Source organism: Symphalangus syndactylus, chromosome 9 (assembly GCF_028878055.3).
Source record: "Symphalangus syndactylus isolate Jambi chromosome 9, NHGRI_mSymSyn1-v2.1_pri, whole genome shotgun sequence".
In the NCBI taxonomy this organism is placed as follows: domain Eukaryota; kingdom Metazoa; phylum Chordata; class Mammalia; order Primates; family Hylobatidae; genus Symphalangus; species Symphalangus syndactylus.
The window spans coordinates 63,513,279-63,540,344 of record NC_072431.2 but is presented as its reverse complement, the minus strand read 5'-3'; the positions used below and the strand labels follow the sequence as shown (position 1 = coordinate 63,540,344).

Here is a 27,066-nt window from a genome sequence, read left to right as displayed (position 1 = left end):
TAGGGACCTGGGACGCCTGGCATTTTTGGAGGGACGGAGGGGCTGGGACAAGAGAGAGGGGACCAGAGGTCCAGGTAGAGGCGGGGCGCAGGCGGTCTGCGCCTCGGGGAAGAGGGAATGGGGGAGGAATGGGAATCAGAAATGCGTGGGTCCGTCAGGGGCCAGCGGGCTGGGCCGCGGTAGGAGGACCTCGGGGCTGGGAGAAAGAGGGTGTCCAGGGCGTGATCGGAGCCTCCGGGAGCCGCAGGACCGGGCTCGGGTGGGGTGTTGAGGGCCTCAGCGCGCAGTCCTGCCCCAGACCCCCCCATCCCCACCTGGAGGCCAAGGCCGTCGGGGCCCGGAGCCGCCCTCACCTGTAGGCCAGGCTCAAGCACTCGAAGAGGCGTGTGAGTGTGGGGTCGATACTGCGCGGCCCGAAGTCGGAGGGCCCCACGGACCCTTCCTGGTCGCGCCGCCGGGGCAGCGAGTCACTGTGCGGCGACGACACCATGAAGTGACCGCTGTGGATGACCTGCGAGCGGAGCAAGCCGCCTGCGCTGCGCCGGAGACTCGGGTCCTCCGAGTCGGTGTCCGAGTCCGAGTCTGGGCTGGGCGCGACCCGCGGGACCTGCAAGCCCGCGGCCAGACCTGCCAGCGCCCCGGCCATGGCTGTCGCCGCCGCCACCGCCTGGTCCAGGCTCCGCGCAGCGCGGGGAGCAGCTCTTGGCCAACCGGGCCTCATTAACATAGCCCCGCCCCCACGCCATAGGCCGATCGGGTGGGCGGGGCCTGGGACGGGGCGGGGCTTGTATTAGCATAATCCTTACGCCAGGTGAGAACCCGGTGCTCTGGAGCTCCGGCGAGTCGGCCCCATCTCCCTTCCCGTCTTTCCTTGGAGTCCTGATAAAGCCGCCCCTACTTTGCTCCGAAGGGATATTAAGAAGGGTCAGGCCGGACGCCAGGGGCTCTTGCCTGTAATCCTAGCACTTTAGGAGGCCAAGGCGGGAGGATGGCTTGAGGTCAGGAGTTCGAGACCAGACTGAGCAATATGGCAAGACCCCCATCTCTACCAAAAAAATGCAAAAATTAGCCGGTCATAGTGGAGAAAGCCTGTAATACCAGCTACTGGGGAGGCTGAGGTGGGAGGATCCCTTGAGCCCAGGAGTTCGACAATATGGCAAAACCCTGTCTCTACAAAACATACAAAAATTATCCAGGCATGGTAGCGTGTGCATGTAGTCCTAGCTACTCGGAAGGCTGAAGTGGGAGAATCACTTGAGACGAAGAGGTTGAGGCTGCAGTGAGCGGAGATCGCGCCACTGCACTCCAGCCTGGATGACAGAGTGAGACCCTGTCTCCACAATAAAAGGGTTCCCTATCACACCTGAGCCTGAAAGCGCCTCAGGACCTGGGGTTTGTGCTTTCAGGGGCACCCTCTTGTGAGGCCAGAGATCACCATCTCCCCTCACCTAACTCCTGCCCTCCACCTCCACCCCCCGCCCCCCATATTAGCTCCTCTGGGTCCTCCACACAGCTGGAAGCCCCCACCTCTCAGAAGCCTGATGTGGTAAGCCCAAGGCAACGCCCCTGAAGGGCCTGGCCCACAGGAGGTTGTTCATACCTCTAGTTAACATGGTGGCCGACATGGTGGCCGGGCACGATGGCTCTCGCCTTCAATCCTAGCACTTTGGGAGGCCATGGTGGGTGGATCACTTGAGGCCAGGAGTTCGAAACCAGCCTGGCTAACATGGCTAAACCTCTTCTCTACTAAAAATACAAAAATTAGCCGGATGTGATGGTGCGTGCTTGGCTTGTAATCCCAGCTACTCGGGAGGCTGAGGTGGAAGAATCACATGAGCCCAAGAGGTGGAGGTTGCAGTGAGCCGAGATCGCGCCCTACTGCACTCCAGCCTGGGCAACAGAGTGAAATCCTGTTTCAAAAAATAAAATAAAATACTTAAGAAAAAATATATATTAAAAAAATTGTGATCATTACTTTACCTGCACAGAGAGGCCCAAGGGGAGCCTCGAGGGACTGTTACTGGTAGGGATGGGTGGCTCACTGGAAGGTGGACATCCCCCAGGCAGGCATCTACCCAGGAGCTCTGAGCCCCTTCTCTCACTGACACTGAGGTCCAGCTTCTGTTCCTGCTTCTTTGTATTTTTATTTATCTATATATTTTTATTTATTGTTTTGAGACGGATGCTCACTCTGTCGCCCAGGCTGGAGTGCAATGGCACGATCTCGGCTCACTGCAACCTCTGCCTCCCAGGTTTAAGCGATTCTCCTGCCTTAGCCTCCTGAGTAGCTGGGATTACAAGTGCGCACCACCATGCCCAGCTAATTTTTGTATTTTTAGTAGAGACGAAGTTTCGCCATGCCGGCCAGGCTGGTCTCAAACTCCTGACCTTAAAGTGATTTGCCCACCTCAGCCTCTCAAAGTGCTGGTATAGGCATGCGCCACCATGCCCAGCCTATTTGTATATTTTTAGAGACAGGGCCCTGCTCTGTCACCCAGGCTGGAGTGCAGAGGCACAGTCATAGCTCACTGCAGCCTCAAACTCCTGGGCCAAAGCGATCCTCCCACCTCAGCCTCCCTAGAAGCTGGGACTACAGGTTCATGCCACCACACCTGGCTAACTTTTTTTTTTTGTAGAGATGAAATCTGCTTCAGCCTCCCAAAGTTTTGGGATTACAAGTGTGAGCCACCGTGCATGGTCTTTCTGCTTCTGAAGCCTCTTTTCTCACCTTGAGGACAGAAACCAGACTGAGGCATTCACACCTGACACCTCACTGAAGCCTTTAACTAACAGCCTCAAAGATGGGTTCAGAGGCACAGGAGAGCAAAAACACACCCAAGCATCTCTGAGGGGCAGCGGCAAAGCCTGGTCTCATAGATTTCCAGATTTCCCCCCAAGGATGTCACTAGTGGGTGGGGACAGGAAAGAGTTGCAGGCACATGCTAAGCTCCGCTGGCTTTCTGACAGGTATCCTATGTGTGGTCATGTTAGGGAAAGCGGAGGAGGTGGTTTCCCATGTGTTGCAGCCTTGGAAAAGGTTGACACACAGCACTTTCTTCCAGCCCACAGGAGGATCACACAGCACCTAGGATCACCATGGCAGTACCCTGAGGGCCCCAGCCACTGGCTGTGGGAGGAAAGTGATTATCCGAGGCTGCTCACAGGCCAGCCCTTCCACCCACCTCCCTTGGCCGGGTATCTTCTGTCTCTGCCAAATGGTCACATCACATTCCCAGGAGCCCCAGCTGTTCTGCTCCATCCTCCCTGCTGCCTTCTGTAGGATGTGCATTCTCTCTGCCCATCCCTGCCAGGTTAGGAAAGGGGGTTCTGATGCTCACCCCACTCTCCCTCCTTTGGAGGGGCTCTGCCCTGCTTCAGAGAGCCATCCCCAAGTGGCCCTCTTTTTTTTTTTTTTGAACCAGTCTCACCCTGTCACCTAGACTGGAGTGCAGTGGCACGATCTCGGCTCACTGCAACCTCCACCTCCTGGGTTCAAGCGATTCTCCTGCCTCAGCCTCCAAAGTAGCCGGGATTACAGGCGTGTGCCACTATGCCCGACTAATTTTTGTATTTTTAGTAGAGATGGGGTTTCACCATGTTGGCCAGGCTGGTCTCGAACTCCTGACCACAAGTGATCCACCTGCCTCAGCCTCCGAAAGTGTTGGTATTACAGGCGTGAGCCACCGCAGCCAGCTGTTAGGTGGCAGTTAACCGTCTTTTGAGGCCCTTGGTACAGAGGCTGACAGGATCATTTCTTATCCCTATATGCCTGTCTGGCTTCTCCCCCTACTCCCCCATAGGCCAGTGAGGCAAGACTGTATCCCAGCATCCCTGAACCCCCACACTGGGTACCTGGACACTTGGGGGATGCTTGAAGAAAGGGGCATGAGACTAAGAGGAGCAGGTGGGGTGCTGTGGGGGAGGTTGGATAGGAAGTGTCAGCTCCGCCCTCACCTCTCGCTTGGGACCTCCTGGCTCCAGGGACCTTGGCTAAGGTGAAGACCGGAATTGATCCTTGCTCTGCTGCTAATTCCATGAATAACACTGGGCAAATCTCTGTCTCTCTGTCTTACTGGTGATCTGTCTCACTACCTGTAAAATTGGGAGGCCAAACTCAGTGTTTTCTTTCTTTCTTCTTCTTTTTGCTGTTGTAAAGATGAGGTCTCACTATATTGCCCAGGCTGGTCTCCAGCACCTGGGCTCAAACGATCCTTCCGCCGCGGCCTCCCAAAGTGCTGAGACTACAGGCTTGAGCCACCGCGCCCGGCCTGAATTCAGTGATTTATTGGGGATCCTGCAATCTTGGCTCCAAGTCTCTGCTGGCCGTGTCTCCAGATCACCCCACCGTGCTCTCCCCATGCTCTAAAAACATCAGAGTTGTCTCCTGCGGTTTCGGGGACTTTCCTCTGAGCTGGATCTGAACGGGTGGGAGGATTATGAGTGAATTCTCTCCTTCACCCAACATCCCTCCTTCCCCAGCCATGAATTGCCCCTCAACAGGCATCTGCATCTCATTTCTGCCCTCCTCCAGGGCTTAATAACACCTCTAGAAGCCTAACCGCTGAAAAGACAAACCCTGACTGCACAATGCAAAACATCCAAACACTAGAGTGTCCAATAAATGCAAAGACGTCCACAGATTCTGATTTCTCCTGTGTTTAGAGACAGGGTCTCGCTTTGTCACCCAGCCTGGAGTGCGGTGGCGCAGTCATAGCTCATTGCAGCCTCAAACTTCTGGGCCAAAGTGATCCTCCCACTTCAGCCTCCCAAAGTGTTGGGATTAGAAGTGTGAGCCACTTGTAATGGGACCACAGGCGCGCACCCCCTGTTCAGGGCACCATTGCCCAGATAATAGCACAGCTATGTACATGTAAGCTGGCTCACCCTCTTGCTGCTTCTCTAGCCTCTGTTACTATAACTAGCAGTTTACAGCCTCTGTACAAACAAGTCTTGTTCATGGTCCATGGAGATGCAGGACAAGATCCTAACTGTGGTGTGAATACCTGGCTGTCCCCAGCCATCCCACCTGACATCACGTCCTCTCTGCCTTCCAGTCTTGGTCCTCAGGACTCTTCACCCAGCCTGCTCTTCCTTGTTGGGAAAGCCCACCTGTCCTTGAAGTCCCACCACCTATGACATCTTCCCCAAGTTCTCCAGGGTATTTCTGAGTTCCCACCACCCTTGTTTTTTTCTTTGCTTTTCTTTTCTTTTTTTGAGACCAAGTCTTGCTCTGTCGCCCAGGCTGGAGTGCAGTGGTGTGATCTCGGCTCACTGCAACCTCCACCTCCGGGATTCAAGCGATTCTCCTGCCTCAGCCTCCTGAGTAGCTGGGATGAGAAGCGTGAGCCACAATTTTTGTATTTTTGTAGAGACGGGGTTTCACCATGTTGGTCAGGTTGATCTCGAACTCCTAACCTCGTGATCCACCCGCTTTGGCCTCCCAAAGTGCTGGAATTACAGGAGTGAGGCACCGTGCCCGGCCGCACCACCCTTGTTCTAATACAAGTCTAATTTCATTCGGCTTTGCATTCACAGTGAGTGACGCACGTGCTTTTCCTCCCCACTAGATGGCAAATTCCTCGAGAGCAAGGATCACTGCTAGGCATGGTGGCTCATGCCAGTAATCCCAGCACTTTGAGAGGCCAAGGGGAGAATTGCTTTAGCCCAGGGGTTCGAGACCAGACTGGGCAGCATAGCAAGACTCTGTCTGTACAAAAAATTTAAAAATTAGCTGTTTGTGGGCTTGTAGTTCCAGCTACTTGAGAGGCTGAGGTGAGAGGATCACTTGAGCCCAAGAGTTGGAGGCTGCAGTGAGCTATAAACATGCCACTATACTCCAGCCTGGGTGACAGAGTGAGAATCTGTCTCTTAAAAAAATTAAAAGGCACTTTTATAAATTATTCCATTTACTAGTGAGCCTCTCAACTGTGTATATGTGGGTGTGTTAGAATTTTAATTGTCATTTTACAGATGGGTAGACTGAGGCTCTGAGAGGTGAAGTGATCTGGCAGGTTGTGGTGAGAATTAGCTACAAAAAGCTAACGTTTATGGAGCACTTACCACCTAGCAGATCTGCAGGATCTTCACAACAGCCCCTTGGTTTGTCTTTTATTATTATTATCTTTATTATAATTTATTTATTTATTTTTGAGACAGTCTTGCACTGTTTCCCAGGCTGGAGTGCAGTGGCATGATCTCGGCTCACTGCAAGCTCCGCCTCCCGGGTTCACACCATTCTCCTGCCTCAGCCTCCCAAGTAGCTGGGACTACAGGCGCCCGCCACCATGCCCGGCTAATTTTTTGTACTTTTAGTAGAGATGGGGTTTCACCATGTTAGCCAGGATGGTCTCGATCTCTTGACCTCGTGATCTGCCTGCCTCGGCCTCCCAAAGTGCTGGGATTACAGGCTTGAGCCACCACGCCCAGCCTGTCTTTTTTTTTTTTGAGACGGAGTCTCACTCACTTTGTCACCCAGGCTAGAATGCAGTGGCGCAATCTCAGGTCACTGCAACCTCTGCTTCCTGGGCTCAAGTGATCCTCCCACCTAAACCTCCCGAGTAGTTGCGATGACAGGCGTGTGCCACTATGCCCACCTAATTTTTGTGTTTTTCGTAGAGATGGGATTTTACCATGTTGCCCAGGCTGATCTTGAACTCCTGAGCTCAAGCAATCCTCCTGCCTTGGTCTCCCAAAGTGCTGGGATTACAGGCGTGAGCCACTGCGCCCGGCCTACCCTTTGATTTTCAACCCGTTTTGCAGACAAGAAAACAACCTTTGCTGAAGGTCACATGATAAGAAGAGAACTGGGATTCAAACGCAGGCAATTGAATGCCAGCCTGTTCCACAAGTACCTATGTTCTCAAACTCAAAGGGCTGGCCATTGTGCAGGAGGATGTGGTACGAGCAGACACTCATCTACTGATCCTGCCAGTGGAGGCAAAATCACTTTGGAAAAGTATTTGGCAGTGTCTACTAGCATTGAGCATCTCCCACCTTAGAACCCAGCAATGTGCACATATGTGCACCAAAACACATGACTATTCATGGCAGCACTGATCTTGTTAGCCCAACACTGGAGATGCCCCGGATGTCTATCAACAGGTGAATGGATAAATACATTGCAGAACAGTCACACTAGGGAATACTTTTTTTTTTTTTTTGAGACGGAGTCTTGCTGTGTCACCCAGGCTGGAGTGCAGTGGCACGATCTCGGCTCACTGCAAGCTCCATCTCCTGGGTTCACGCCATTCTCCTGCCTCAGCCTCCCGAGTAGCTGGGACTACAAGCGCCCGCCACCACGCCCAGCTAATTTTTTTGTATTTTTAGTAAAGACCGGGTTTCACTGTGTTAGCCAGGATGGTCTTGATCTCCTGACCTTGTGATCTGCCCGCCTCGGCCTCCCAAAGTGCTGGGATTACAGGTGTGAGCCACAGCACCCGGCCCACGCTAGGGAATATTAATGCAGCAATGAGAATGAACGCTCTACAGCTAAGTGCAGCCCTGTGGGTGAATCTCACTGATAATGTATTAAACAAAAGAAGCCTGACATGGAAGTGTATATGTTGTAAGATTTCACTCATATAAAGCTCCAAAACAGGCTCACCTATGGTGTTAGGAGTTAGGGTTGCGTTTAGCCTCAGGGTGACTAGAAGAGCTCAAGAAGAGAGCTATGAAGGATGTTGATACTTTTTTTTTTTTTTTTTTTTTTAAGGTAGAGATGGGATCTGCTATGCTGCCTAGGCTGGTGTCAAACTCCCAACCTCAAGTGATCCTCCCACCTCAGCCACTCAAAGTACTGGGATTACAGGCACGAGTCACTGTGCCTGGCCAAATTTTCTTCCTTTCCTTCTTCCTTCCCTTCCTTCCTCTCTCCCCTTCTCCCTCTCTCCCTCTCTCTCTCTTCTCCCCTCCCCTCCCCTCCCCTCTCCTCTCTTCTCTCCAGTCTTGTCTTGTCTTTTTTCTTTTCTTTCCTTTTCCCTTCCCTTCCCTCCCCTCCCCTCCACTCCCATCTCCTGTCTTTTCTTTTCTTTCCCCTCCCTCCCCTCCCCTCCTCTTTTCTTTTCTTTTTTCTTTTCTTTTCTCCTCTCCTCTCCTCTTCTTTTCTTTTCTTTCCAGACAGCGTATCCTTCGGTCATCTAGGTTGCTGGAGTGCAGTGGTAGAATCATGGCTTACTCCAGCCTCAAATTCCTGGGCTCAAGCCATCCACCTGCCTCAGCCTCCTAAGTAGCTGGGACCACCACACTCAGCTAATTTTTTTTTATTATTTATTTATTTGTTTGTTTATTTATTTGTAGAGGTGGAGTCTCATTATGCTGTCCAGGCTGGTCTTGAACTCCTGGGCTCAAGTGATCCTCCTGCCTCAGTTTCCCAAAGCACTGAGATTATAGGCATGAGCCACTGTGCCTGGCCACATTTTGTTTCCTTATCTGGATTCTGGTTATATGGGGATGTTCTCTGTGAAAATTCATGGAGTTAGATATTTATGACATGTGCACCATTTACATGTATGTTAGACTTAGTGGTTTTATTTGAAAAAGAAACTGACTTTGCACCCATGTACATATATGAAATCAGCCATTCTACATCCTGATTCGCCCTTACAAGGTAGTTTGAGAGGTGTTCCATGGGTTATTTCCCTTGGCCACAACCATCTTCACAGATGGTGCAGATCCAGGGCCCAGCCCTGTTCCCCTCCTCACCTGCCCTGTGTTCCTGTGTGTGCCTCAGTGTGACAGTCTGGAGCTTTCTTTCTCTCTTCCTTTCCCTTTCCTTCCTTCCTTCCTTCTTTCTTTCCTTCCTTCCTTCCTTCCTTCCTTCCTTCCTTCCTTCCTTCCTTCCATCCTTCCTTCCGATGGAGTCTTGCTCTGTTGCCCAGGCTGGAGTGCAGTGGCGCGATCTCAGCTCACTGCAACCTCCGCCTCCTAGCTTCAAGCGATTCTCCTGCCTCAGCCTTGCAAGTAGCTGGGATTACAGGTGCCCACCACCACACATGGCTAATTTTTTGTATTTTTAGTAGAGATGGGGTTTCCCTATGTTAGCCAGGCTGTTCTTGAACTCCTGACCTCAGGTGATCTGCCTGCTTCGGCCTCCCAAAGTGCTGGGATTACAGGAGTGAGCCACCCCATCCTGCCTTTTTTTTTTTTTTTTGAGACGGAGTCTCGCTCTGTCGCCCAGGCTGGAGTGCAGTGGCTCGATCTCGGCTCACTGCAAGCTCCACCTCCCGGGTTCACACTATTCTCCTGCCTCAGCCTCCCGAGTAGCTGGGACTACAGGCACCCGCCACCATGCCTGGCTAATTTTTTTTTTCTGTTTTTAGTAGAGACGGGGTTTCACCATGTTAGCCAGGATGGTCTCAATCTCCTGACCTTGTGATCCGCCCGCCTCGGCCTCCCAAAGTGTTTTGTTTGTTTGTTTTGTTTTTTTTAAGATAAAGTCTCACTCTGTCACCCAGGCTGGGGTACAGTGGCCAGATCACATCTCACTGCAGCCTTGACCTCCTTGGGCTCAAGCAGTCCTCCCGCCATGGTGTGTGCCAACGTGCCTGGCTAATTTTTGAATTTTTTTGTGGAGACAGGGTTTCGTCATGTTGCCCAGGTTGGTTTTGACCTGGGCTCCAGCCACCCTCTTGCCTTGACCTCGAGAAGTACTGGGATTACGGGTGGGAGCCACCATGCCAGGCTAATTTTTATTTATTTTTTGTAGAGATGGGATCTTGCTATATTGCCCAAACTGGTTCCGAACTCCTGGGCTCCAGCAATCCTCCTGCCTCAGCCTCCCAAAGTTGCTGGGATTCCAGGCGTGAGCCATGGTGTCTGGCTGATAGTCTGGGATTTCATGGTGCCCTAAACAGCCTGAGCACCTCAAAGTGAGAAACATGCCTCTGCCTCTTTCCACTGACCCCTCAGCTCCTCTTACCAGGTTACATACTCAGGAAGCCACTGTCATGGCTAGGGGTGGATTGGCATCTAGGTGCCGGGATGAGGGAGATGATGTATCAGGCCTATGAGAGGACTTGGCAAAGTTAGCTTGGCAAGATTAACTTGGCAGTTAGCTTCTCACAAAGCTAACTGAGTGAGAAGAGGATGGAGAAGCGGACAAGAGTGAGAGGAGTCTCGAATTGTGTCTCTAACTGGCGGCAAGTTGAGAAGTCACTTCCCCGGTCTGGATCTCAGTTTCTGTATCTGTAAAATGGGTGAACAAACCATGAACGAAAATTGGACAAATATGACTACATCGAAGTGAAGAAGTTGGACCAGACTTGTTTTCATATCAGAAGTACCCCAATTGTTCTACCAAAAATTATGAGATTACCGGGAGCAGTGGCTCACACCTATAATCCAAAACACTTTGAGAGGCTGAGGTGGGAGGATTGCTTGAGGCCAGGATTTCAAGACCAGCCTGGGTGACAGAGCAAGACCTCATCTCAAAAATAAATAAATAATTATTTACTTTAAAAGAAATTTTTTTTTGAGACAGAGTCTTGCTCTGTTGCCCAGGCTGGAGTGCAGTGGCTCGATCTCGGCTCACTGCAACTGCCACCTTCCAGGTTCAAGCAATTCTCCTGTCTCAGACTCCCAAGTAGCTCAGACTACAGGTGTGCACCACCATGCCTGGCTAGTTTATGTGTTTTTTGTAGAGACGGAGTTTCACCATGTTGGCCAGGCTGGTCTTGAACTCCTGACCTCAAGTGATCTGCCTGCTGCCTCAGCCTCCCAAAGTGCTGGGATTACAAGCGTGAGCCACTGTGCCTGGCCAATAATTTTAACTTAATTTTTTAAAATTATGAATTCAACATATTAGGAATGAAAAACCCACTTTTCTTTGCAAGAAGTACACTTCTATTGGCTTTCTGCTTCTATATTTATTTATTATTGTTATTTTTTTTGGAGACGGAGTCTCATTCTGTTGCCCAGGCTGGAGTGCAGTGGTGCTATCTTGGCTCACTGCAACCTCCACCTCCCAGGTTCAAACGACTCTCCTGCCTCAGCCTCCTGAGTAGCTGGGACCACAGGCATGCACCACCATGCCCAGCTATTTTTTTTGTATTTCTAGTAGAGATTGGGTTTCGCCATGTTGGCTAGGCTAGTCTCAAACTCCTGACCTCAAGTGATCCGCCCTCCTCGGCTTCCCGAAGTGCCAGGATTACAGGCGTAAGCCACCGTGCCTGGCCTATATTTATGTTTAATGATACTATAAATATCAGTCATATTGCTCATACATTTGTAAATTATACAAATACCAAGTCCTGGGTAGGACAAAAAGTCCTGTGTAGATTACCTCTGGTCTCAACTGAAAATCATTGATCTTTGTGCTCTGAGGCTGTGAGAGTGGAGGAGGAGGTAGAGAAAGAGGAGAAGAAGGGGGGAAGGACAGCAGGGTAGAGATCAAGTATCTAGTCATCTGTCCAGCCATCCATTCATCTGTCCATCTAGTTATTTACCTATTAATTCATCTATACTCTAATAGTCAATCTACCCACCCATCTGTCTGTTCATCTACCTGTCTACCCATTTACAATCTGTCCATTCACCTTACTATCCACCCATCTCTTCTTTCATCCACCCATCTCTTCTTCCATCTATCCATCCATCCATCCATTCATCCATCCACCCATCTCTTCTTCCATCAGTCCATCTCTTCTATCTATCCATCCACCCATCTCTCTCCATCCACCCATCTATTTTTCCATCAATCCATCTCTTCTTCAATCTATCCATCCATCCATCATCCATCCATCTATCTCTTTATCCACCCACCCATCCATCCCCCTCTCTATCTATCCATTTCTTCTTCCATCAATCCATTCATCTACCAATCTGTCTATCTGTCCATCCATCATTCCGTGTATACACCTACCTAACTTTCTATTCATCCAACCATCCACTCAAATACCCACTCATCTGCTCACCCAGTACACATATTAACTGCCTGCTGATGTCATGCCGTCTGTTCAGGCAGAGGTGGGGGAATGCTCAGATGCTTGCAACATGGCTCCTGCCTTTGCGCAGCTCAGCATGCAGAGTGAGGCATGCCCTCCAGCAACTAGAGGGGGCCAGTCCCAGTTCCTGGGACCATGGAAGTTCAGTTAAGGGCGGCCGGACTTGCAGCCCGGGGAGTTAGGGAAGGCTCTCTAGAAGAAACTGTGCTTGAGGGGGATCTCAAAAGACAAAGTGGAGGCTGGGCACTGTGGCTTACGCCTGCAATCCCAACACTTTGGGAGGCCAAAGTGGGAGGATCACTTGAGGCCAGGAGTTCAAGACTAGCCTGGCCAATATGAAGAAACCCCATCTCTACTAAAAACACAAAAATTAGCCGGGTCTGGTGGTGCATGCCTGTAGTCGCAGCTACTCGGGAGGCTGAGGCACAAGAATTGCTTGAACCTGGGGGGCGGAGGTTGTGGTGAGCCGAGATTGAGCCACTGCACTCCAGCCTGAGCGACAGAGTGAGACTCTGTCTCAAAAAAAAAAAAAAAAAAGACGAAGTGAGAATTAGTCACACAGACAGGGCAGAAGGTATTCTGGGAGGGAAGAGCTGGAGAAACAAAGGCGGGGGCTGGGGAACCAGAGTAATGAGTCATTCAACTGGCTGGGGTGCCAGCAGGGTGCCAGCAGCCTACATAGCTGCCATGTCCCCAGCTCTCTTGGAGCACAGGCAGCCACCCTGTGACTCCATGCTAGGCTTGGCTCCAGTGGGCGCCGAGGTATCTGTACTTCTCAGAGAGTAGCCCATGGACAACTGCCAGGCTGGGGATTCTGTTGAGTTTGCAACAAGATAAACACAAAAATTCAGAGTGTCTAGAAGCACTTACATCAATTAAAAAAAAAAAAAATCTAGGCTGGGCGCGGTGGCTCACACCCGTAATCCCAGCACTTTGGGAGGCCGAGGTGGGTGGATCACCAGGTCAGGAGTTCGAGCCCAGCCTGGCCAAGATGGTGAAACCCCGTCTCTACTAAAAATACAAAAGTTAGCTGGGTGTGGTGGCGGACACCTGTAATCCCAGCTACTCGGGAGGCTGAGGCAGGAGAATGGCATGAACCCGGGAGGCGGAGCTTGCAGTGAGCTGAGATGGTGCCATTGCACTCCAGCCTGGGCGACAGAGCAAGACTCCGTCTCAAAAAAAAAAAAAAAAAAGAATAACAAACTGGGCTTATAATTTACATATTTCCTTCACTTCAATTTTTCTAGTAATTCATTTTCTGTTGTATTTTGCATACCCATAAGTCCATGTAGATTGAAAATAAAAAAGCAAAAAGGGGCCTTGTGCAGCGGCTCACGCCTGTAATCCCAGCACTTGGCAGGCCGAGGCAAGAGGATCACTTGAGGTCAGGAGTTCCAGTCCAGCCTGGCCAACATGGCGAAACCCCGTCTCTACTAAACACAAAAATTAGCAGGCATGATGGCACACGCTCGTAATCCCAGCTACTCGGGAGGCTGAGGCAAGAGAATTGTTTGAACTTGGAAGGTGGAGGTTGCAGTGAGCTGAGATCACACCACTGCACTCCAGCCTGAGTGATAGAGCGAGACTCCGTCTGGAAAAAAAAAAAAGCAAAAAAGGGGCCTTTCAGTCAGTTTGAGAGGCACTGATACGCAAGACAGCTTACACTCATATGTCCTTCGCCAGTGTGGCTTCATGATCATTATCTCTTTATGAGCCAGACAGAGCAAGGACCACGGTCCCCATTGCCCCACTCTATAGGATACCTGGCCCAAGGTTCTTACTGATGGTAGATGGCAGGGCTGAAATTTGAACCCACAGCTATTCCCCATCAGACAGCATCTCCCTGTGAGCTCATGTTCCAGGCTAGGCTGAGCTGGGGCGTGGTGCAGGGAGGACACAGGAGAGGAAGAGAGAAGTAGTTGGAAAAAGAACACCAAGCAGGGTGAGAGGTCGGGTCCGGGGCCTGCCCTTTATGCTAAGGCACTGATGGAGGTCAGTGTGGGCTTCCCAAGATGGCCCTAGAAGGACCATGCAAGTCCCCTGGGCTCTCTGTTGGGGAACACGCAGTGGCACCACTGCCAGGCTCAGCCTGTCTCAATCCTTCTCTATGTTCTTCCTACCTCTTTTCCTTCAGCCTCCCCTATTAACCAAGCCCTGAGCTCCCCATGGCCAGGGTCTTGTCTTGTCCCAACCATCTGTACACCCAAAGCTGGCCCAAAGTTCAGCCAACAGAACCACCAGTCTCTGCCTGGCCCTTGGCAGAAACCATAGCACCCTCGGACACCATTTTCTCCTCCTGTCCCTGGGGGAGACTAGATGAACAGGGATTTTGATCACTCCATGCCACTGATGAGGGAACAGGTGCTCAGAGAAATTAAGTCACTCGCTTGAGGTACAAGAACAGGTCATCTAACACTTTATATTTATTTTATTTTTTGGGGATGGAATCTCATTCTGTCACCCAGGCTGGAATGCAGTGGCACAATCTCAGCTCACTGCAACCTCCACCTCCTGGGTTCAAGAGATTTTCCTGCTTCAGCCTCCCGAGAGGCTGGGACTACAGGCATGTGCCAACACGCCTGGCTAATTTTTGTATTTTTAGTGGAGACAAGGTTTCGCCATGTTGGCCAGGCTGGTCTCAAACTCCTGACCTCAGGTGATCTGCCCACCTCGGCCTCCCAAAGTGCTGGGATTACAGGTGTGAGCCACCACACCTGGCCTCAACTAAGGCTTTAATTCCCAACCCAGTACTTTTGTTTGTTTTTCCGAGACAGGGTCTCACTCTGTCGCCCAGGTTGGAGTGTAGTGGTGCAATCTCAGCTCACTGAAACCTCTGCTTCCAGGGTTCAAGCGATTCTCCTGCCTCAGCCTCCCTAGTAGCTGGGATTACCGGCACTTGTCACGATGCCCAGCTAATTTTTGTATTTTTAATAGAGACAGGGTTTCACCATGTTGTCCATGCTGGTCTCGAACTGCTGATCTCAGGTGATCTGCCCACCTTGGCCTCCTAAAGTGCTGGGATTTCGGGCGTGAGCCACCACACTGGGGCTCATTTAAGGCTTTCATTCCCGACCCAGTACTTTTTGACTAGAGGTTAAATTAAGTAGAGAAGAGAAAAAAAAATAGTAGAGAGGAGAGGGAAGCCTTTCCCTTAAGTGTTCTGGGCTGCAGCCTGTGGTGAGTCTGAGGATAAATGGATGGTGGGGAGGAAGAACTTGGTGGCACAATGTTATTTGCCCAGAAACTTCCCCTTCTATACCACTTTGGCTGCTTCCGGGGGAGGCTTAAAACCCCACTCCGGGCCAGGAAGAAACAGGAATGCCAGGGGGCGCCAAAAGGCCATTTCCCTAATCTGTCGTTGATAAGTAACATGGGACTGTATTTTGGAAAAATCTATTAAACAAAAAATGTTGGTACTCTTTGACGCATCAAATTCACTTCTAGGAATTTGTGCTATAAAATATTTCCAGGAGTGTGCAAAGATGAACAAAGATATTCCTCACAGCACTGTTTATAATAGTGAAAAGCAGCATGGTTGGATGAATTTTGTTAAATCCCTACAGGGAAATACTATGCAGGTGTTAACAGAACCTCATCTGTGAAATGGAGATAGCCAGATGTGGTGGCTTGAACCAGTAATCCCAGCTACTCAGTAGGCTGAGAAGGGAGGATAGTCTGAGCTCAGGAGTTCAAAACCAGCCTGGGCAACATAATGAGATCCTATCTCAAAAAAAAAAATGGAGATAATAATCTCATAGTTTTTATGAAGATGAAGTGAATTAATACCTGCAAAGTGCTTAGATAGTAAATGCTAGCCCTCATTATTATTATAGGTGTAGAAATAGGAAAAGATAACTAAGATGCAATGCTAATTTAAAAAGAAAGTTATGGGCCGGGCGCGATGGCTCACGCCTGTAGTCCCAGCACTTTGAGAGGCTGAGGCAGGTGGATCACGAGGTCAGGAGATCGAGACCATCCTGGCTAACACGGTGAAACCCCATCTCTACTAAAAATACAAAAACACAAAATTAGCCGGGCGAGGTGGCAGGCGAGTGTAGTCCCAGTTACTCGGGAGGCTGGGGCAGGAGAATGGCGTGAACCTGGGAGGCAGAGCTTGCAGTGAGCCAAGATCGCGTCACTCCACTCCAGCCTGGGCAACAGAGCGAGACTCCATCTCAAAATAAATAAATAAATAAATAAAGTAAAATAAAATAAAAAGAAAGCTATGGGCTGGGCACGGTGACTAATGCCTGTAATCCCAGCACATTGGGAGGTGGAGGCAGAGTGATCACTTGAGCTCAAGAGTTCAAGACCAGCCTGGGCAACATAGTGAAATCCTGTCTCTTAAAAAAATAGCAAAATTAGCCGGGTGTGGTAGCACGCACCTGTAGTCCCAGCTACTTGAGGTGCTGAGGTAGGAAAATCACGTGAACCCAGGAGGTGGAGTCTACAGTGAGCCAAATTTGCATCACTGCACTTCAGCCTGGATGACAGAGCAAGACCCTGTCTCAAAAAAAAAAAAAAAAAGTTATGGGCAATATATGAAGTGTGATGCCTTTTATGTAAAAATTCATAATAAGGCCGGGCGTGGTGGCTCACGCTTGTAATCCCAGCACTTTGGGAGGCCGAGGCGGGCAGATCACGAGGTCAGGAGATCGAGACCACGGTGAAACGCTGTCTCTACAAAAAAAAAAAAAAAAACAAAAAAAATTCATAATAATAAATATTCATATATGAACAGAGAAGAAAAGTCTGGACCTATATGTACCAAACTATGACTCTGCTGTTCTTTTTTTTTGAGACAGAGTCTCGCTCTGTCGCCAGGCTGGAGTGCAACGGCGCGATCTCGGCTCACCGCAAACTCCGCCTCCCGGGTTCAAGCGATTCTCCTGCCTCAGTCACCTGACTAGCTGGGATTACAGGTGCGTGCCACCACACCCAGCTAATTTTTGTATTTTTAATAGAGACAGGGTTTCAGCATGTTGGCCAGGATGGTCTCAATCTCTTGACCTCCTGATCCGCCTGCCTTGGCCTCCCAAAGTGCTGGGATTACAGGCGTGAGCCACCACGTCTGGCCCTGCTGTTCTTTGTGGTTGGGGAGGCAGTGGAATAACAGAGACATTCACTTTTTAAATTTCTATAAATTTCAAGGTTATATAATACCTATTTATTACTTTTGAAATGGCAACAGAGCGAGACTCCATCTCAAAAAAAAAAAAAAAAAAAAAAGAAGAAGAAATGGCAGAGAACCCCCCAAAAAGTAAAGAAAATCAGAAGAGGCAGTAGAATAGATGATGGCGGCTGGGCGCGGTGGCTCACGCTTTGTAATCCCAGCACTTTGGGAGGCCGAGGCGTGTGGATCTCTTGAGGTCAGGAATTCGAGGCCAGTCTGGCCAACATGATGAAACCCTGTCTCTATTAAAAATACAAAAATTAGCTGGGCATGGTGGTGCACACCTGTAATCCCAGCTACTCAGGAGGCTGAGGCAGGAGAATCGCTTGAACCCGGAAGGCGGAGATTGCAGTGAGCCAAGATTGCACCACTGTACTCCAGCCTGGGCAACAGAGTGAGACTCCATCTCAAAAAAAAAAAAAAAAAAAGAATAGATGATGACATGGGACCCCTCCCCCTCTTCTTGAGGACCCCAAAGTCCAGAGATTAATATTCTCCAAACGACAGGAAAAGGCTCCCTTTTTGATTGACCAAACCAGAGTCTGTCCCTGAGCAGACACTGGAAAGACAGAGGCACAGCTTCCCACCCCAGCTTGTCTGCCACTCATAATCTTATTCTGAGGGGCCTAAAGATCTGTAAGGGGCCAGGCACAGTGACTCACGTCTGTAATCCCAGCACTTTGGGAGACCGAGGCAGGAGTTGGAGACCAGCCTGGGCAACATGGCAAAATCCTACCTCTACCAAAAATTACCAGTGTTGTGAGTGCCTGTAGTCCCAGCTACCAGGAAGACAAAGGCAGGAGGATTACTTGAGCTGGGGAGGGTGAGGCTGCAGTGAACCTTGATTAAAAAAAAAGACCCTATAAGGGATTTTCTTCTTTCCCCAGGACGTTGGCTCACTGGGGACCCATGGATCACCTCAGGCAAGACATTTGTCCTCCCTGGGCCTCAGTTGCCCTCCCTGTAACATGGGAGGAAGGCACCCAGCCTCTTGGGTATGTTGTGAAGAGCCAGGGGAGGACCATATGCTACCAGCATCATAGCAGTGCAGGGCACAAAGATGAACCTGGAGGTGGTGTTTCACCAAGATGAGCCACTGTGCCAATGGTCTGTTAGTCTGTAAAAATTCCGATAGCCACTGTATACCAGCAAATGGTGTTTACTCACACTTATGACACCATTTCTCCAGTTCTCTGATACCAGCTGAGTGTCCTGCAATTCAATTCTGACACTTTTTTTTTTTTGAGACAGAGTCTCACCTTGTCACCCAGGCTGGAGTGCAGTGGCGCAGTCTCAGCTCACTGCAACCTCCACCTCCTGTGTTCAAGGGATTCTCCTGCCTCAGCCTCCTGAGTAGCTGGGATTACAGGCATATGCCATGAAGCCTGGCTAATTTTTGTATTTTTAATAGAGACAGGGTTTCCCCATGTTGGTCAGGCTGGTCTTGAACTCCTGACCTCATGATCCACCCACCTTGGCCTCCCAAAGTGCTGGGATTACAGATGTAAGCCACTGTGCCCGGACAATTCTGACACTATTTACCTGGAGTTAGCATCTGATTTCACAAGTTATGGGCTTATTCCCAGAAGCCTGCCTCTACTTCAGATAGCAGTCACAAGACCTAGGTTGCCACTTGAACTTCTGATTAACCAGCTATAAATCAGGGGTTCCCATGACTTTCTCCTCAGTGTCAATAATTTGGTAGAATGGCTCACAGCACTCAGTAAATTTTACTTACATTTATCAGTTAGTTATCAATAATACAACTCAGGAACAGCCAGATGGAAGAGATGCATGGGCTAGAGTATGGGCGTGGTGCACGGAGCTTCCATGTCCTCTCTGGGAGCATCACCCTCCTAGCACCTTGATGTGTTCACAAACTCAGAAGCTCCATGAAGCCCAACATTTAGGGGTTTTTATGGAGGTTTCTATTTATTTATTTATTTATTTTTGTGTGTGATAGAGTCTCACTCTGTCACCCAGGCTGGAGGGCAGTGGTGCGACCTCAGCTCACTGTAACCTGCATCTCCCGGGTTCAAGAGATTCTCCTGCCTCAGCCTCCAGAGTAGCTGGGACTACAGGTGGGCACCACCACCCCTGGCTAATTTATTTTTGTATTTTTAGTAGAGACAGGGTTTAGCCACCTTGGCCAGGCTGGTCTTGAACTCCTGATCTCAGATGATCCACCCGCCTCAGCTTCCCAAAGTGCTGGGATTACAGGCGTGAGCCACCGTGCCTGGCCCTTTTATTTATTTATTTATTTATTTTATAAGACAGGGTCTTGCCATGTTGCCCAGTCTGGTCTTGAACTTCTGGGTTGAAGCACTGCTCCCACCTTGGCCTCCCAAAGTCCTGGGATTACGGATGTGAGCCACCTTGCCTGGCCACTGGAAGTTTCATTACGTAGACACGATTGATTATGGTGACTGAACACATCCTCCAACCCTCTCTTCTCCCCAGAGTTTTGGGGGGGCAGGGAACTGAAAGCTCCAATCCTCTAATCATGCCTTGGTCTTTCTAGTGAACATCCCCCACCCTGAAACTCTCTAGGGGCCTCCAGCCACCAGTCCTCTTACTAGTTTTCAAAAGACACTCTTAGCATTCTGGAGATTCCAAGGGTTGTAGGAGCTGTGTGCCAGGAGCCACAGTCAAAGGCCACAAATATATTTCCCCTTGCACCACAACCAGGGATGCCAGTGGGCTGCCTGGCCCTGTGTATTTGCTATTGAGTCTCATCCCTCAATCTGCTCAACCAGCCCGTTGCTCAGGGCTGAGGGTCCCTATTGTGCACATCACATCAAGGCTCAGAGACGTGTTTATTTGATTCTCTCATCTAGTGAAATATGTTAGAAAGATTAGGACATTGGGAGGCCAAGGCGGGCGGATCACGAGGTCAGGAGTTGAGACCAGCCTGACTAACACAGTGAAACTCTGTCTCCACTAAAAATATAAAAAATTATCTGGGCGTGGTGGCGGGCACCTGTAGTCCCAGCTACTTGGGAGGCTGAGGCAGGAGAATGGCGTGAACCCGGGAGGCGGAGCTTGCAGTGAGCTGAGATTGCGGCACTGCACTCCAGCGTGGGTGACAGAGCAAGACTGTCTCAAAAAAAAAAAAAAAAAGAAAGAAAGATTAGTACAGTCATCCAGGTTACACAGTTCATGGGTAGTGCACCCCAAATTTGAACCCAGTTGTGTCTGATGGCAGAGCTCAAGTATGTCCTTCTGCTGGGCTGCTTGCCACCAAGCAAGGTGAACTGAAGGATGACCTGTCCCTTAGGCCTCCTTGCAAACATCATGTGTCAGGAGAATCCACCCAAGACTGAGCTAATCAGCAGGTACTAGGACAGAGGGGACAGCTGGCACTTAGTAGACACTTTATTTTTTGGAGGCAAGGTGTTGCTCTTTTGCTCATACTTTAGTGCAGTGGCACCAACATGAGTCACTGCAACTTCGAACTCCTGGCTCAAGTGATCCTCCCGCCTCAGCCTCTCAAGTAGCTGGGACTACAGGTGTGCATCGCCACCCCTGGCTAATTTTTAAAAATTTTTGTAGAGATGGGGGGTCTCACTGTGTTGCCCAGGCTGGTCTCAAAGTCCTGGGCTCAAGCAATCCTTCTGCCTCAGCCTCCTGAGTGGCTGGGACTATAAGCTTGTGCCACCATGCTTGGCTAATTTTTTGTAGAGACGGGATCTCACTAGGCTGCCCAGACTGGTCCCAAACTCCTGGCCTCAAGCAATCCTCCTGCCTTGGCCTCCCAAAGCTCTGATATTACAGGTGTGAGCCACTGCACCTGGCTGAGGACTGGTTTTGTCTTTTTTTTGAGAGTGAGTTTAGCTCTTTCTCCCAGGCTGGAGTGAAGAGGCTTGATCTCGCCTCACTGCAACCTCCACCCCTGGGCTTCAAGTGATTCGGCTGCCTTAGGACCTCCCAAGTAGCTGGGATTACAGGCACCCACCACCACGCCCGCTAATTTTTGTATTTTTAGTAGAGACAGGGTTTTGCCATGTTGGCCAGGCTGGTCTTGAACTCCTGACATCAGACGATCCACCCATCTCAGCCTTCCAAAGTGTTAAAATTGCAGACATGAGCCACTGTACCTGGCCGGTTTTCTCATCTTTAAAATGGCTATGATTATGTGATGTTATTATGCAGTTGTTGCAAAGATGAAATGAAATATGTAAGTGAGAGCCAGTGGTACCTGGTAAATGTGGGTTTTCTTCTTCTGTCTCTCTTTTCCTCCCCCCAGCCCGCCCTTTCTTCTTTCCTTCCTTCCTGGCCGACACCTCTGATTACAATGTCAGAGAACCAGGAGCTGTAGGACAAAGAAGATAGGGCGACAACCTCTTCCAGGGGACTCAGGGATGGAAAAAGCTTCTCAGACCGTTGCAGCAGGTGACAGTCACCTTCTGCTTTGCCCAGAATCTCCTGGCCTCTCCCCTGCCGGATAACTGGCCCCCTGCCACCCGCATCAGGGCATCAGGCCCCTGGACTGAGATAGAAAGTGGATCCCAGGAAGCATATCTCTCACGCAGAGTCACGCTGCTGATGGGGCTGAATATGAGACAAGAAATTTTGTGACTACCAGAGCCAGCTAGCAGGGGACGGCTTGGGATTCTGGGTAAAGCATTTTTTTTTTTTTTTTTAAGAGAGGGGTTCTTGGTCTGTTGCCCAGGCTGGAGTGCAGTGGTGCCATCATAGCTCACTGCAGCCTCAAACTCCTAGGCTCAAGTGATCGTCCTGTGTCAGCCTCCTGAGTAGCTATGACTATATGCCTGTGCCACCACACCTGGCAAATTTTTTAATTTGTTGCAAAGACACGGATCTTTCTATGCTGCCCAGGTTGGTCTTGAACTTCTGGCCTCAAGCAATCCTCCCACTTCGGCCTCCCAAAGTGTTGAGATTACAGGCGTGAGCCACTGCCTCTGGCCCTAGGGCAGTAGCTGTCTGTCTCCTACTTATCAGTGCCAGGACCTACCCTGGGAATATTCTGTTCACTGTTCCCTTGTTGGGGGCCCCCTTCTCCAAGGTCAGCTTAGCTAACTTCAAAGAGGAGAGACAGAGCCACCTTGTGCCTAGGTTTCAGGAGTGGGAAAGTTGGGTGGGGGGGGGTTGAGGTGGGTGAGGTGGGTGCAGGACACATGGACACCACCCATGAGCTGACCTGGGAGGTTGGGGGTCAGCCAATGTAATTCCCTCTTGTGTGTTTCTCCCTGAACGCACCACCCATGTTGCTTCCAGACCTCCTCCCAGCTCTGCCCAACAGTCCAGGCAAGCCCATTTAACCCCAGGTTACAGGTGTGCAGAGTGAAGCCCAGAGGAGGACAGGGCTTGCCAAGGTCACTGACAGTAGTGGGAACAGAAACCAGGGCTTTGGAGCCAAGATGCTAGGGTTTGAATATCAGCCTTGCCACTCCCAGGCTGTGTGACCTTGAGCCAGAGCCTTGACCTCTCTGAGCCTGTTTCCTCATCTGTAAAATGGAGATCTTTTCCTTCTCTGGTTATCAGGAAGAAGGAAACAGTGCCAGAAAAGCTTGTGCAGTGCCTGGCTTGCAGTAAATGCATAGCAAACGCCAGTTCCTCTTCCTCTTCTCCTGTCTGAACAGCAATCCTAAGCCTGCACGACCCCTCTCTCTTCCCTCCTCTGCCTCACATCTGTAGCCAAAACTTTTTCTTTGGCCCTAACCAGGGAGTGGACTGCACTAATGATGGCCTCTCCCAGCCCCTGACAAACCCAACACATGTCTAAGCTTGCATTTACCCACCACAGGGCTGGCAGCAGGGCCAAAGACAGCCCCGGGGAGGGGACCCGGGGAGGGCGATTGCCTGAAGGCACTAGAGACTCTGGGCAGGTGTGGCTGCAGGAGCCTCGGAGACATGACCTCTCCCACTTCCACGCTTTCAGTCCACTCTTCCATCCCACTCTACAGCCTGCAGAAGCTCGTATGCCAGCCCTCCACTTCAGCTGACAAACATCATCTCCACCAGTGCCACCCCCATATCGGCCAGATGATTTCAATCACAGGATTCCAAGACCCCAGGCAGATGGTTCCTGGACCCTGGCTCTGAGCTGCCCTCCCATGTGGTCCCCAGGCTGAGTCCCAACCCCAGCCTGAGCCCCGACCCTGATTCTAAACTGAGCCCTGGCCTGGCTCAGCCAGTAGACTGTGTCCTTAGCGGGGAATTAGGGAGAAGTGAGATGGGTCATCTTCTCAAGATGGGGAAACTCCTGGCTACTACAGCTCAGACCTCTTCTGGTATTACAGAATCTTCCTCCTCTCCCAGAAGCTACCCTAGGCTGAGGAGCTGAGCTTCCCTGGGGTGGTCTGAGATTCCCAGACCTGTATTCTGAGCCTTCTCCTGCATCTGAGGGCCTGGGCAGGACATGGGGCAGGGGAGTTGCTGAGTATAAGAGAAGTTCTTGGGCAAAGTGGGGACCAGCTCAGCTCTCATAGATCCCTGGTCCCCCTCACTTCCTGATTCAGCTGACCCTGTAACACCATCCCCCTTGTGAAGGACCAGAGGGACTTGGTTGGAGTGGGCCACCCTGTCCCCCAAAGCAACCTGGTGTCCCATTTTATTCTGTCCCCATCTCCACATGAGTGGCCCAGGAACAGTAAACCTTCCCTTGTCACGGAGGGAGAGCCAGGCCCAGAGACGGAAAGTCCTGCGCCCAAGGTCACACAGCCAGACGCAGACAAGAACCCAAAGCTCCCAAACCCAGCCCAGAGGTGGGGGCAGGGTGGCTGGGAGGAAGCCCTGGCTTTTCCCCACACGGGGCAGAGCAGTGGGAGTGCCGGCCACCACTTCTGTGGCCCCTACCTGTTGGCTAGAAGCCTAGGGGCCAGAATCCACATACCCCACCCTGACATCTGGCTTCTTTCTGTCCCAGCCAGGGGCAGTTTTGGTCCTCCTCATCCCAGGGACCACCTGGACAGGGTTTCTCCACTGGCATGTCACCTGCCCAGGGCAGGGAGAGCCAGAGGGAGGAAGGCCCTCCCTCCTGACTCCCTGGGCCCCCTCTCAGCTCGTGGGAGAACCTCGCAGACCACGATGGAAGCCCAGCCCAGCCTAGCCAGTGGGAGACAGGGGGACAGGGGGCTTCCAGGACCCGTGTGCACTTCACCCTCTAGCAGGATGAATTCTTGGATTCCTGATCCGGAGTCCTCCCTGGGGTAAGAGTTTGCCTCCTTCCTCCTGGCAGCTGAGGCTGAGCGAGGAGGCCACGTAAGCCTATGAACCCCTTCAGCCCAGCTGAGCCAGAGACGCGCGCCTGTGGGCAGAGGGGAAACTGAGGCCCAGCACAGGGGCGGATCCAATTCCCCTTGGGTGAGGTCCCTGCACCCACCTGATGACGCGGGGGCTCCACGCCCTCACCTGGAATCCGCTCTACCTGCAGAGGGGCGCGGCGCAGCCAGGGCCGGGGGTCCCGCTGGCGGCGGGCGGGGAGTGGCAGGCGGCGGGGGCGCTGCGGGGATGCTCGGGACCGCCTGACCGCGCTCGGCGCCTTCTCCGGGCGAGCGGCAGAGGGCTCCGTGCGCTGCGCCGCGGGCCCGGCTTTTAGCAGCGGGTGTGGACGCGGGCACCCCCGCCCCGCTCCGAGGTGTCCTTTGCCCCTTGATCCGGTGCCTCCTTCTCTCCTTAGCACGTGGGCGGCAGCCGCTCAGCGGCTCAGAGGCCTGTGGGGCAGCCATGGCCCGGGCCTTGCGCTCGGGCGCCTGCCAATCCCCATCTGCCGCCGGCTCGTGCCCGCTCACCTTTAACCCCCTCTATTCTCCCCGGGGGCTCTGTGCCCGGCCCCCAACCGCGGGCTGGGCTCGGGGAGGGAGAAGCCGCAGGTGTGAGGCCACGCCAGGTGGGCAGAGAAAGACGCTGGGACTGCCTTGGGCGCCTCCCTGAGCCCCAGCCCGGCTTTGAACCTCCTCCTGGTCCCCGAGTCCCCCCAGCACTCTCTCTCACTCTCATCTCTCACTCTTACTCTCTTCTCTCCCCCCTTTCTCTCTCTCCCCCTCCCTTTCCTCTCCCTCTCTCCTCTCTCTGCCAGGCTCCTCTCTCCCTCTCCCCTCACTTTCTCTCTACCCCCTCCTCTCTCTCCCCCCATCTCTCCTCTCTCTCATTCTCCCCCTTCCTCTTTCCCTCTCTCTCTCCTCCCTCTCTGTCTCTCTCTTCTATCTCTCTCACTTTCTCTTTCTCTCTCTATTCCCCTCCTTTTTCACCCTCCCCCATTCTCCCCCCCCTTTTTTCTTTCTCTCTTTCTCTCTCTCACTGTCTCTCTCTCCCGTGTCTCTCCCCACCCTGTCTCTCTCCCTCTGTCTTCTCTCTTTCCCTCTCCCCCCTCTCCCCTCTCCCTCTCTCCTCTCTCTCTCCCACCCTCCTCTCTCTCCTTTACTTTCTCTCTACCCCTTCCTCTCTCTCTCCCTTCTCTCTCTCTTTCTCTGTTCCTCTCTCTCCTCTCTCTCTCTCATTCTCCTCCCTCTCTTTCCATCTCTCTCCTCTCTCTGGTTCTCGCTCTGTCTCTCTCCCTCTCTCTCCTCTCTCTCTCTCACTTTCTGACTTTCTCTCTCTACCCCCTCCTCTTTCTCCCCCCTCTCTCTTTCTCTCTCATTCTCCTCCCTCTCTTTCCCTCTCTCCTCTCTCTCTCACTCTATCTCCCTCTCTCTTTCCTCTCTCTCACTTTCTCTCTTTCTGTCTCTACCCCCTCCTCTTTCTCTCCCTCTCTCTCTTTCTGTCTCATTCTCCCCCCTTGTCTTTCTCTCTCTCCCTCTCTCACTCTCCCCCTTCTCTCTCCCTTTCTCTTTTCTCTCTTTCCTTCTCTCTGTCTCTCCCCCTCCTTTCCCCCCTCCTTCTCCCTCTGCCTCTCCTCTTTCCCTCTCTGTCTCTCCCTCTGTCTCGGTCTCGCTCTCACTGTCTATCTCCTGTCTCTCTCTCATCTGGCTCACTGAGCCCCATTCATTCCCTCTTTGACCAGCTTCATCCCATGCTCCCTCTGTGTCCCCCCTCAAGCCCCCGCCCTCCCTGCCCTTGACATCACATCCCCTCCCTAAACCCCATTCCCCTCCCTGAGCCCCTATTCCTCACCCCTCCCTGAGGCCCTTCCTGCCTTCCAGAGCCCACTGACTTCCCCTCTCTTGCTCTTAGCGCTGTGTCCTCTCAACTCTTTTTTTTTTTTTTTTTTTTTAAAGCAATGGCTTCTGACTATGTTGCCCAGGTTGGTCTCTATCTCCTGGTCTTAAGCGATCCTCCCACCTCGACCTGCCAAAGTGCTGGGATTGCAGGTGCAGGCCCCTGGGCCTGGCCCCGACCCTTACGTTTACTCTCAAACATCCTTAAACACCCTTGGCACAGCAGCCCAGCGAGAGGGCGGGATAGGCCAGCGGTGGTATCAGATTCAAAGTCCAGGACGGAGGTCTCCAAGTCCTCAGAGGTCCTGTGGAGTAGGCACCATCTGGGAAGGGGGCATTCAGGACCTCAGCTTGCCTGCCAGCTTCAAGGGGCCGTGTGGGGTGGAAGGAAGGATCCCCCTGGCCACCGCTTGGCCAGCAGCGGGCAGTGTGGGATGGAAAGAAGAAAGGGCTTTCACAGCCACGCTACCCAGCAAAGAGGCAGCTTCCTCCCGGGCCCACGGGCTTCCTTCCTTCTGCGGCTAGTGGGGGGCAGCAGAGGCAGAAGGGATCCTGCCAATAATGTCCCCCACAGTCCCCTGGTGATGGCAGGAGGTGGAGGGCAGGGCGAAGCCCGGTGGCATGCCAGAGGATGAGGCTGAGCCCAGAAGAGACCCTGAGTTGATCGGATTCTGCCCACACACCATTTATTTGTTTGTTTTGAGACAAGGTCTAGCTCTGTCACCCACGCTGGAGTGCAATGGTGCAATCTTGGCTCACTGCAACCTCCACCTCCTGGGTTCAAGCAATTCTCCTGCCTCAGCCTCCCAAGTAGTTGGGACTACAGGTGCGTGCC

At 51.8% G+C, this 27,066-nt stretch overlaps 1 protein-coding gene across 9 annotated transcripts in view; it reads right to left on the bottom strand.

Annotated features, from left to right (window-relative positions):
- The window catches only part of MLXIPL (MLX interacting protein like), a 55,543-nt gene extending 31,012 nt beyond the window's left edge, over positions 1-24,531 (bottom strand). For 3 of the 9 annotated variants that reach the window (XM_055292873.2, XM_055292874.2, XM_055292875.2), the window contains exon 1: positions 354-714. In XM_055292873.2, coding sequence (XP_055148848.1) covers positions 354-646 — 293 coding nt within the window. In that variant the 5' untranslated portion in view covers positions 647-714. Of the gene's footprint in view, positions 1-353; positions 719-24,457 lie in introns of those variants that run through there. The other 6 variants (XM_055292876.2, XM_055292877.2, XM_055292882.2 and 3 more) reach the window with 5 other exon arrangements.
- Positions 24,532-27,066: the final 2,535 nt, after the last annotated feature.